The sequence below is a fragment of the Anopheles ziemanni genome, chromosome 3 (genome assembly GCF_943734765.1).
Source record: "Anopheles ziemanni chromosome 3, idAnoZiCoDA_A2_x.2, whole genome shotgun sequence".
Taxonomy (NCBI): Eukaryota; Metazoa; Arthropoda; class Insecta; order Diptera; family Culicidae; genus Anopheles; species Anopheles ziemanni.
The window spans coordinates 64,870,804-64,883,617 of NC_080706.1; the positions used below are offsets into that span (position 1 = coordinate 64,870,804).

Genomic DNA, 12,814 nt, shown 5'->3' on the forward strand with positions numbered 1-12,814 from the left:
AAACTTGCTGAACGATCACTATGCACTGAAAACATAAAATAAAAATTTCAGTTCACACATACATTTATCATTTTCTTTCTCGTGTCCTTTGTGAGGCGAACAATCACTGCTCCGTGCTCGCTTGTTATCCTTGGCATGGTTTGTGTTCCTCCTTACAGACACGGTCTTCCCTTTCACGCTTAAAGCCAGATTGTGTCATAACTTGCACTGTCTTTTTCTTAAAAGCATGCTGTTTCATTTCCCGTTTTTCTGTCTCATTCGCGCGCGCGCTACCCAAGGTTGCTGTGATTCCGCGTGCAATCACTCTTCCTCAACACAACGAAACGCAGGCGCATGTGTGCGTAGCGTGAAAAGAGGGTGCACTGTTGCTCTCCTACTCGCTCACCCTGTTGGAAAGTGTGTGCGCACAACAAGGGTCCGGTCCTCCAGTACTCCACCCCCGTCTCCTAAAACGCACCCTTGTTCCAACGCTGCCGCCTGTTGTTGTTGTTTGCACAGCGTGTGTTTCTCCGGACAGAGCATTTTGTTTCTGCTGCTCCACCGTGTCCTGCGCGTCGCGGTCGTGCCGAGCTCGTAAACAGACACACACACACTCGCGAGTCGGGGGCGCAAAGCGCTACACTTCCCCCTCGGCAGCACCATCACCAGCAACACGCCAACGAAAGGTTTTTATCAAAATATCAACAGTGAAACAGATTATGATAGGGGCCATTATGCGCTTAGAACCCGGCGTGAAAACATCGGAATCTCGCCACAATCAGCCCGTGGACGTCGAGGCGCGCGAACCGTTCGCGGAGTAGCTACACTCGGTTTCGTGACATTCGATTTTTCCGGCAGTTTCCTCTTTTTTGGCAAGTGACAACAAAACGGTTAACGAAATTGTATCTGAAAGTGTGTGACGAAGAAATTTGATTGCACAATTTGAGTGATTTGATGTGATGTGTGACAGGTTGAGTTTTTTGTTGTTTATAATGCACGAAACGAGGTTACACAATAAAACAATGGCCAGTACATCGGAAGGCATCTTCAAAACGAGCCCAACGGTAGCATAAAACAAAACACAAAAGCCTTCTTTTCATGTGGAGCGTGTGAAGCGACACTGTGTTTGTGGGAAGAAACGAGCAATTCTTAAAACGCAACGTCTCGCATACAATCGTAAGACACATCGTGTGATAAGACCTGATTCTGGTGACGTTCTGATAACCTAGTACCGGTTCGTGTGCAGGTGAACAAGCAGCAAGCGGGTCGGAAACAGTGAGTCAGTGAGCTAAAGAAATACCCACCAAACCGTGTGCAAGTGTCTTCTGCCTGTGAAGAAGAGCCAAATCTCGGCGCCCAAGATGGACATGACCACGACCAAAAACCACAGCTCGTCGGCCGGCGAACACATAAAGCGGCCGATGAACGCGTTCATGGTGTGGTCGCGCGGTCAGCGGCGCAAAATGGCCCAGGACAATCCGAAGATGCACAACTCGGAGATCTCGAAGAACCTCGGCGCCCAGTGGAAGCTGCTGACCGAGGGCGAAAAGCGGCCCTTCATCGACGAAGCCAAACGGTTAAGGTAGGTCCAAGGTCGCCAGCATCGCTCACTCTGTCACTGACACCTTCGGCCCCGACGGCTTGTGTGCGTTACGCACCGCGAGTAGGTCGTCATCATCCCGCTTCATCATCGTGAGTGGACGCATTCGGAAGCGATTGAAGTAATTATTGCCCTGAGCTGCCAATCATGCTCGGATGCTCGTAAATATCGCGCCAATCTTGCGCAACACGATTCCGGGGGGAAACAGGTGATCCGATCGCCTGAGTCACGCCTTCGATTAGCTTCGAACAACGGTCCACAATTGGCAATGGCGGGGAGGTTTTCTTCACGCGGCCGATAAGACGAAGCCCACTGTCACGTTTTGTGTTCGGCTTTGTTATCGATCATCATAAATATGTAGCTACATTGGTTCCAAATAAGGATGTGGTATTAGGGGCGCGTAAGGCTTCCGTAAGCTATGGCGAAGCAATTATACCTCCTTAATAATTGTGATATTAAGCATGTGAAAAAGATAAGTTGTTTCCGAGAAAAAAGCCCAGTCATACGATAACGACCAAAAAGTCGGCTTTGTCTCAGAGTAAATTATCATCAGAGTAATTTTTGATTTTGATTGTTTGTCAATGCGTTCTCAAATACCATTATTCTTCCTAGAAATATGTGGAACATGTAAAAATTAACAAAACATGACAAATTTTGGGCAACCAAAAATTTAAATTGATTAAAACATATATTTTTTTAACAAAATCATATAAGTGTAATTGTTAAAGAACAGTAATGCAGTAAGAATATTACAATTATTAAAAAGCTTTTCAAAATAAACCATTCGCCAAAGAAGTTTAAAAATTTCTATAGAGTTGTCCGCGGGACGATACGTATAAGAAAACATGCTTGCGCAATTTGAGGAATCAGATCAGACCTACATTCGATACAGAAAACGTTTTGTTTTAGGAAAACAAACATTCTGTTCATAAAAAAGTTACTTTTTAAAATAAGAAAACATGTTTGGTTGTTGAACGGGAAAATACTTCTTTTAATTGCACAATTTAGGGAATCAGATCAGTCCTATATTCACACAGATACAGAAAACGGGTTGTTTTAGATAAACAAACAATCTGTTCATAAAAAGGTGATTGTTTCCAATTCCTGCTGGAAGCACAAATTTAATATCATTACCTCGAGGAGGAGCTTTTCGGTGATGCAATACATGGAAATTAAAAACAATTGCACAATTGTTTTCCAATAATGATTTGCATATCCCGTGCTCCCATTCCCACTGTGGCTCGAAGCCAGATTTTGTCGACAAACAACAGATGTTTGCGAACGAGGACTGTTTCAGCTGTAAGCTGAACCGCTCGAGTGAAAACGATTGAAGGACGGCTAAGATGAACGTAAAAACGGTAACCTACATATTAAATCTACAAATACAAGTGTCTTAGTAGCGCATATATAAGATGAGCATAATACAGTTGCCGTAGGTTTGGAAGCTTAACCTCCGAGATGTAAAAAGTCGTTAAGGTATTGTTTCAAAGTAAAATTTTACATAAGCTTATAAACTTATAATTTATAAATTTCACTTATCGAACATATTCTTTCAAACGAACATTTAGGTTCATTCTGGGATACATAAAGGCAGGGATACGAAGGCAGCTAAAACAACACATGTGTGAATAATATTCTTTAGCCGTGTATATCCACAACTTTGAAGTTTCATCAAAAGGACAACAGTTCTCTCGCACAAGAAGAGAGTAAAGCAGAAGAATAAATAAATCGTTTCCGAACGCAGCGCAACGGAAATGTGGGCCTGTTTGACATATGCGGTGTGATGTTGTTTTAAAAATATTTACGACCATGCCACAACGGGATGACAGTTTCAATTGGTTGCGTGAACATGCTTCCCGCTGACTTGGAAAGTATTCTACCGTTATGGACAATATTTTGCATGTTTGCGAGCTAAACAATGATTGAAAACAGTAGGGCACTGCAGTGAAGGGCTGGACAAGTGCGCCTTTGAGTTGATTTCAGGTTGAACTTGAAGTTGACGATTTTATTTACCCAAAACATGACGTGACAAATGACACTTTCGCATCTGTTGTGTCGAATATTCAACCCGTGCTGATGGATTTATTTCAACTAAAGCGCGCACTCCAATATGGAAATCAATTTAATTAACTTGTTTAATCATTTGTTTGATTTTTATTTTGCGCATTTTATTATGATTCAACAGTTGTTAGTATGTGGACAATCGTATTTTGTCGGATCATATTAGAAAAAATGAGAGAATTATCATGAAATAAACTAACTCAGAAAAAGTGTTTATATTAATGACATAATTCTTTTCTTTACATTATCTTTACTTTACTGGACTACGGTTTATGGTTTATATTAATTTGGAAAGATGCAAACTATTTGGACAGGCAAGAATCTTTTGAGATTCACAAACCTGGAAAGATTGAACATTTTAATTTGACAAAGATTCCACAATTTTCAGATTTCCATAGAACTGTAGCAATAGATATCAATTGAATATTGTACATACTGTTTAGTATGTTCAATTCGTTTATCTATGGTAAATCTTCCTTAATCTTTCTTCTTTTAGTTGTTTATTTTCAAAATTGTACGTAATTGTGAATCTCAGTTACCGACTCCCGACTGCTGAATCATACTTTTCTACAGAGTAAACCAAAGATCATACAGCAAATCATAAACCTTCCGGCCATCGTCCGGATCCGTTGCGGATGTCCAGAGAAATACATCCTTTCCGGGGCGGATACGAGTCTTAATTAAGAGCACCAAACGACTTAATTACTTTCCGCAAAGCTTCCGGCAAATGTCCTTTTGCTCGGTGAACTACGCCAACAGTGTCTCGTTAGGCGGTGAACATCTGTTTGCATTATTAATTGACGCATGTATCGCACACAAGAAGACACTCTTCGATGCATCTCGAGCTCTAAGTATACTGCACATTCTTCTGCTGCTTGTGTGTTCCTTTCATTCGGGTGCAATTTCCCGTATGGAAGATTGTAGTGACTCGGTTAAAAACGTTCCGTTCGTTTGTTAATCACCGGTCCCGGTGATTCCTTGCCGATTTTCATTTGAATGGAAACACACCCCGTTCACTGATGACACGGTAAAGGGTGGTTCATTGTCATCCTGCTGAAAGGATTCATTATTTGTTATGAATAAGTGTTAACACGACCATTGTGTTGTGTGCCAATGCATCGGAAACCTTGCACATTGCAACAGGACGAAAGTGACATTCCATCATCGACGATGCACTCTCGCCGAAGTGAAGCAGACCTGGGCTCCAAACAAACGATTCCTGAAAACGGGCCGCAATTGCTGCCCTTTTTGCCCGTTCGATCGAGGGTCGAACTAACGAATGAACGATCGCACCTCTGAACGATGGCCACGAAGCCATGGCGTGCATTGGCGAAGGGACGTGGCGTGCCGGTCCTGTTTGCGTTTGGGCGTCCTATTGTTTTCGGCTTAAATGTTTTATCGAGTGCGTGTGCACTTTGGGTTGCTGCTGCATTTAAATTTTAAGCCTATTGTTGCGATACATCACCCCAAAAACCCGAAGACACAATGTGGCTAACAATCGGGCAGCGGGCAAAATGGAGCAGTATGATGAACCGAATGGTAGTGTTCTACTCTGCGTCTGTATACAGAACGAAACAGTCTATCAAGGGTGGAAGGGAAAACGATGACGCTTTCATGATATCCCTAAAATTGTCGATTGTTTTAACCCACACTTCTGGGCGAAGGCGAAAATGTTGAACGCATACTCCACTACACCGAGCAACCAACGGAAGTTTTTGGTTCGTTTTTCCACGGTTTTTCCTACAATCACTCGATTGTGCTGCCACTGTTCCTCCACACCGCGCAGCTTTACCCTCGCGGCCCGGGGTGTGTGTTGAAGAAAAACAGTAACAGATAAAAGACACTCATGGTGCTGGAGCAAATAAACAATTCCGCTGTCTCAACCGAAGGATGGCAAACCAAACATCTGGACTCCTTAAGATCGCTCGGGACCGCCGCGTCCGGCAGGCGGAACAGCAGGAAAACCCTGGGAGAAATAATACAGACAAATTTATTAGTTTTTCGTCCCCGATCCCGGTCCCAAGGATCGACCGACGCTGGAAGGAAGTCCTCGAGTGAACTATGGCTATTATCCTTGCGCTGCAAGTGGCGAGTAAATTACAACGCGACGAACGAAGGCCACGGAGCGACGTGAAGAACAACGGAAAAGAACAATCCGATCCGGTGCAGGAGGAGGCACACACTGGGCAGAGAGGTGCGGAGGCTAGCGACCACATGCTTGCAGGACGTGGTCTCGCGCGTTATCGTTTCTCGAGGGCTTCATGTTACAAGAAACTAATTTCGGGCTCATGTTTTGCGTGGTTCAGCCACGATCCTTGTTGACGTTTTTCCTCCTCGTTTGCATTTTTTGTCACTTTAGTGCGGCTCGAATTTTGGAGCTCGTTTTACCTTCCCACCCCGCTTAATGGTTCCCAGAAGCCACTGGAAAATCATCAAGCGGACAAGACGGTCTGCGCAGCAGCATCCTGCCGATGTGAAAGACTTTCTTCTCAACACAAAATGCGGCCATTGTATAGGTAGAAGAATGAGAGGAAAACCTTCAACCTTAACCGCACTTAACCGCACGGCAGTGAAGTGGCCGTGGTGTTTGAATTTGTTTAGGCCATTTTGGTGGAAACTATGGCCCGATTGTACGGGATGTCGGGAATCGCTTGAGCGCATTTGAAACAGTTGAAAGCAGAACATAAAACCAAGCATCGGTTTGGGAATGAAAAGGAATCGAACAACGGCTGCTCGTTTGGCTGCCAGCAATCTCGGCGTGACCGAAGCTAGGAAAAAAAGTAAACACATAATTATGTTGTTAACATAAGCCAGCATCCAGTTAGGGATGTGGTTTATTCCTTACTTAGGTTTTCTTCTCCATGCTCATGATGTTTTTTCTTAACTCACATAAAGAGAATGTTTTATTACGTGTTGCGCAATCTCCATTCTTTTTCAAATTATTTCATACTGCTATATGTTTATTTTACAATACGGTTATAAACAAAACAGTTTTTGAAAAACATAATTGGATTTGCCGGTTTTATCCTCGATAACCAAAAGGAATAGTAGAATACAAATTTATTACACAATAAATATGATTGTAAAAAACTACGACTAAAATCACTGAAATGTATCTAATATTATAAGCTCTGTCTTCACAAACTTGTTTAAACTACCAAAAACTAAAATTCGTACCTTATATAATGCTAATGGTAATTCAAATATTGTGCTTACATAAAAGTTGGGTTTATAACCTTTAACATGATTCAATTTGGAATATAGAAATTCATATTCAACTTCCGTAAGGAATGGTTGTTTGCGGAAATTTGCTAGCCTGTCGAGTTTTACAAAAGAAAATTCGTCCCACGTGGTCTAATGTTTCAAAGCAGGTGAACTTTTTTGTTGTTACAATAAAGATGACACTTACTGATAGACCCGACCTCCAGTGTCACGACCGATAACAGACACGAATCCGCTGAAAAACAGCGTCTCTTCCGGTTGGCTTCAGGATTCAGCCTCGAGACCGGTTGGCGAATAGCAGTCAACCCAAAACCAAAGGGCGCGACATAGAAATGGCAAGGCCAAACGAACGCGGCCAAATGGCAGCGAAACAATCCGCTTATCAGACGCACATTGTTGGCACATTGCCCATAAACAGATAGCTGAGCCACAAGGTGCCTCAGTTTTTCTTTCTGGGAGGAATGAAAACGCTCAAAGATCCCGGAGCGGATACTTCCGTTTGCATTTGCCTCGGCACGCGTTCCCTTCCCTACTCACTTTGTTTTTCTTTCATTCTACAAGCCAAATAATAGGATCTACGGCTGTAAGTGTTCCGGACAGAAGTCGAGGGTCGAGGGCAAATACTTCATGCGGAATCGACACCTTTAGGTCACTCGATGGAAGAAGTGAGACGGTTTTACTAGAAGCAATACAAAGTCACCGATGTTAAGGAGAAACATTTCATCTGTTGCGATATGATAGAAATTAGAGCGATTTTTCCTTTGTTTTTTAACCTTAAAAAAACAAATAACATCATGATATTAATGAATGAAAAATTGCAACAAAATTTCCCTATCAAAAATCGATGTCCCAACGCACATCGCACATCAATTTATAACGCACGCTTCAAGATGAAAATATCCTATTAAGAACACAATCAATTTAAAATTTACGATTTACGCACTTTATATGTAAAAATTACGCCACAAAAGAAGTAAAAAGAAACTGTATTCCAAGCGTGACAAAAGGAAACATAATGAGCGGACAAACGGTACGCTCGATGAAATAATGAAAAACAGGATCAAATTAATTTTCCCATTGTGGCGAGGGCGGCCACAGTGACGAATGTTGGATTGTGTACCTCGCCCGGGCTGGCGTCATAATCCTGCTCACTTTGTAGCGTCCGCCTCCAAACGCATCCCCCCAAGTCCCAATATTTCCCGCAGCTGGGATGTGAATTTTTCGTGGGCGTTTCACGTGTGCGAGGATAGGGTTTCTTTGGGGAGAGGGAAAAAAGGATAAATAAAACCAGGTCGCTTTATTCCTTTTCCGTACTGTTCTCGGAAGACTTCGATGTTGGTGCCACGAGCCCACGGAGCCGTCCTTGTATCATTCGATTTTGCGAACGGAAGCAGACGCGGTGGGTGTATTATTTCAATTTCACTACGCTTTATTTCATTTCGCGCGTGCAATTAATGGAGCAATTGTTACGCATTGTTATCCACGGCTCGTTCACAGGGTGGCTTGCCGTCGAGGGTGATTGTTTTCGAAGCATCCGTCGACAACTGGTGCGAGTAGTGAGCATTTACTGAGCTGGTAATAAAAATGAACGATGATGGTCCGTTGCTCGAATCTTGTGGATTCTGGTGGTTCGGAAGAAGTACATTTATTTGATTATTTTATCGGATTATGGGACTGAATGGATTGAATTTACAGCTCGATTGACTGGCTGAGAATACGAAGCAATTGATGTTACATGTTACATTCCATTTTTACGAATGTGTGTCACTTGTGAAGGCAGAAATGAGAATGAGATTATGAATCATATCGATTAACACCATCGGACAAAACCAGAATTATTGTAAGCGGCTTTGTAGGAAGCTCATTCAATTACATTGATGGTTAAAGTCTTGTATTTTGTTTTACAATCCGAATCCATACTCTGTAAAACCTTTCATTGTATGTTAAAAACTACCAAGTACCAAATTATTTAGATGATTGTGTTTTTTCATCAATAAAAGAGAAAAAAATTCGATCAAAAACTTGGATCAAAATATGATCACAGCTTCAGAACTTCACTTACAGAACAACACAGCAGTACGAAAACATTTTTCTTGCCCGAGTGTGAAAGAGTTTAATATTATAAAAACTTAAAAAGTTTAATACTATTGAAGAATTCATAGTCCTTACCATCATATTAATACCAATACAACAGTTATAAACCTTTTTTTAACAACAGAGCATAATAAAAAGTCCTTTTTAATGTGTGAAGTCGTTTTCGGTGTGCGTTTTTCGAGCAAATAGCACCTTTTAAAATAGTTTCATAAAATTTAAGAAGTTCCCGGAACTCGCATGCTACTAGGGACCCATAAACTTTTCCTTATCAATGTCCACCAAACAATGATTCCCTGTTCTCTTTCACCCGCGGATAGCGAGGATCATCGAATTCTCCGAACTCGATGCGCGATATGAAGAGCAAACATAAAATTATCGATTTCGAAACAACACTAACGGACCGAAATAGAAAATCGAACGTTCGGGTTCGCGGAGCCACGCGGCAACAGCGGAGTATTTAGAGAGGTTCCAATGTCGGCATATTTGCTAGGCCGTGGTTGATAAGTTGTCGTTATAAATACAATGTAGCATGCTTTAAAACACCCTTGCCATAGGTGTGCCTATCGGTGGAAGCATTAGATCAATGCTCAACGGCGGATAAACCGAAGTAACCGTAAAAGGCGTAGCAACTGATTCAACTTCGAACGGATCACCCAAAAGAGATATGGTTGATGTTTTATCTACTTTTTCATACCACTTCTGAGAGTGTGTTCTTATTTTTGTCTTCTGATTATTTTCTTCTCCTCTCCAGAGCCCTGCACATGAAAGAACATCCCGACTACAAATACCGGCCACGGAGGAAACCGAAACCGCTGGTCAAGTCGCCGACGCCGAACGGTTCGGGCGGACTCTCGAACGGAAATGGATCATCTTCGGCGAAAGAAACGACCCCGCAATCCCACTCACCGGTCGGCAAACCGTCCTTCAGTCCCACCCAGCTGACCACGCCCGTCGGCCTGCCGCCCGGCATCTTCCCGTCCTATCACTTCGCCTACGATCTGCACCAGAAGGCGTTCTGGAACCTGTACGGGCCGCATCTGCTGTCCACTGTCGTCCCGTCCGCGTACGGAGTGCCGCCGCACGCTGCCCTACCGCTGCCCTACATCAAACCGCCCAAAACCTCCCCACCATCGCCCATTCCACCCCCGTCACCCATACAGTCCAGCAATGTCATCTGACCTACGCCACTGCGCTACAGCGCCGAGCATAACGTTTAGTCAATCTTTGCCAACTGCACGTACGCACTTCTCTCAACCACCCAACATTCTCCCTCCCACCACTTTCTTCGCAAATCGTTTTCCTTTCATCAATTCTCGTGATGGAGGTAGTTTCCCACGCCACGTGGATAAAGGCAACCAGTTCTTATCATGGATAAATGTAAGTGTATCCTTGAAGACGAAATAGAAATCCCTTATTGATGCCTGTCGAACATTTCGACTTGGATCTGAATTTGTACATAAAACAATAGTATTAATATGCCAATTGAGTTCTAAGTATTCAGTGAATTAACTTCTTTGCAGTGCTATTCAGCATCATGTCATTCTGCGTTATGTATTTTAATTGACTTAACTTCTTTGGTTCCTCAGTAGATTTTAATTTCGTTCCTTATGTATCAATTTACTTTATTGCATAAAAAGAAAGTATACGGAAATTCAAGTTTAATAAGCCACGTTATTCTATGCTCCACGGCCTATAACCTAGCATAGAAAGTAAAGTTACTAGTTCCTTTTCACGAATTATAGTGCGGACTGTTCATCAAAGATGGTAATGGTAATACGCAGGAGGTTCAAATTTTTGTTTTAACTACGGACGAAGGTATTATTTTTTTTTTTTTTTGGAAAAACGTTCGTAGATAAACAGTATTTCAAGATCGAGAAGTTAAAAATATACATTAGCAAATACAAGACCCTTAAAGGTTTGAATAAAACATTATAGAAAGAACGCTTCAGTACTTGAAGGTTGATTTGATTTGATTGCTTGACTACTGATTTTTCAACTAACCTCCAGAATTGAGTAAATGTTTCTGCATTTCTAAACCACCTTATCAATAACCAGGAATGGAAAATTCTACACAAAGTACTATCAATCCATCATCAATCCATGAGAGGAACATTAAGATTCCAAAAATGGTGTTAATTACAATTCCTAAACCATGAAACTAACTTGATAGCGGGATATTTGCAAGTTAACGATGCAAACACATTTCCAATAACATTGTAAAACATAGTGAGAACAGTAAACTTAGGTATAGCAATAAAATAGTCGTCTTGGAAGAATGGTACGCACTATAATTTATAAAATAAGCAAACTAATTGTCCATAAATCTAAATTCAAAGACAAATACACATTACAATAAACATTTTCGCAGAGGACAACTGTTGAAGAGCACTGCCTTGAAGGGTCACGAGATATCGTAACGAATAAACAAAATCGTCTCAAATAAAATTTGCTACAGGGTATCTTTTTACGGTTACAATGCAAGAGGCAACAACATTTCCCACTGCTCGCTGATTGCTTCACAACTCTCCCCCCTACATACGTTTTCACCCCTTTTTCGCGCAATCAGTCGTTGTCTAGTTCGTTGTAGGGTTCTCTCGATGGTAGTGTTTATTTAACGTCGTAAGATAATAGAGTACCGAGCGAGGGATAGTAGAGGAAGCGCGGAACCAGAAATCGCAATCATCACGTGTATAAAACCGAGCCTGAATTAGCTGAGGTAAATGCATAAGGGACGATCGTGTCCACCCCGTGGTCTCGGAGGGGCTCCAAAGGGCACCCCACGAAGGCGGTAGAAACAATGTGACACTACATAACATGTAAGGATATTAGGGCCGTCCGTTTGTGAGTGTGGCGAGCAAATAGAGTGCGCCAGAGTGACTTTGCGCGTCCTCGAGACGAAACAAACGATGGTAGGCCATCGGGTAGTCCGCAAACATGTCCGATTCGGTGTGAATGGGCATTAGTTTGACAGATGGACAAGAGGACGCAGGTAGGGAACGGCGAAGTAGAGCGAAATGGGAGACCGGGCTGGTAATCGTGGAAAAACAGTATGAACACTAACGGGAAGCGGTGAAAAGAAACCCACGGAAAACGTGAACCGGTTGGCGTGAGCCTAGCGTAATACATTTTAAACAAAATGATAACAGATTGTGTACATTGTGATAAGGACAGATGTAAAAGCCCGTAAGTGGCGAACAAAACCATATCAGCGAGTGAAAGCAAATACATAGTGACCGCATTACCGTACCGGAGCGAGCCAAAAGGAAAAGCGAGGCGTCGAGCAGCTGGCCAGCTTCGCCTTTACGTTAGACTGATCTACTTTGCTTCTTGCGCTACGTTTCTTTTGACTTAAATTATTCTTTCGGTCCCGGAACCAGCAGGAACGATAAATCAAAATTGTTACCCCTTTTTATATCATTAGCTAAATAATTTCGATACAAACATTTTACTTTAGAGAACGGTACGGACGGGGCCAGCACGGGCCCGGCCGAAACCAATCTTTATCGGAGGCTCTCTTGTCAGCATTTATGAGGTGTTGTACACCGCCGCGAATACAACGTTAAGTTAATTGGTTAGTTGTACTCATTTCTGCCCTCGGAACTGTCCCAGTTTTATTTGTAGCTTCTTTTGGTTAAGTTTAACGCTAAGTATTCGAAGAGAATTACTATCGAGAAAAGTTCGCACGAAAACGAAAGAATGAAAAATGAACTGCAGAAAACCTGCACTATTAAACGTAAACGCATACGAGCCAAATATTCAAGCTGAGTTCGTCAGATGGAATGAATTAATTTGAGAAAATAAAGTTGAGTTTTTCTTAAAAATATCAAAAGTATTGTATTTTTTATCATGTCATTTATT

General features: G+C 42.2%; 1 protein-coding gene across 1 annotated transcript; it reads left to right on the forward strand.

Annotated features, from left to right (window-relative positions):
* The first annotated feature begins 1,340 nt into the window (after window positions 1–1,340).
* LOC131287811 (transcription factor Sox-19a-like) lies at window positions 1,341–10,134 on the forward strand. The gene is made up of 2 exons (XM_058316895.1): window positions 1,341–1,561; window positions 9,708–10,134. The coding sequence occupies exons 1-2, from the start codon at window positions 1,341–1,343 to the stop codon at window positions 10,132–10,134; spliced, it is 648 nt and encodes a 215-aa protein (XP_058172878.1).
* The last annotated feature ends 2,680 nt before the right edge of the window (window positions 10,135–12,814 follow it).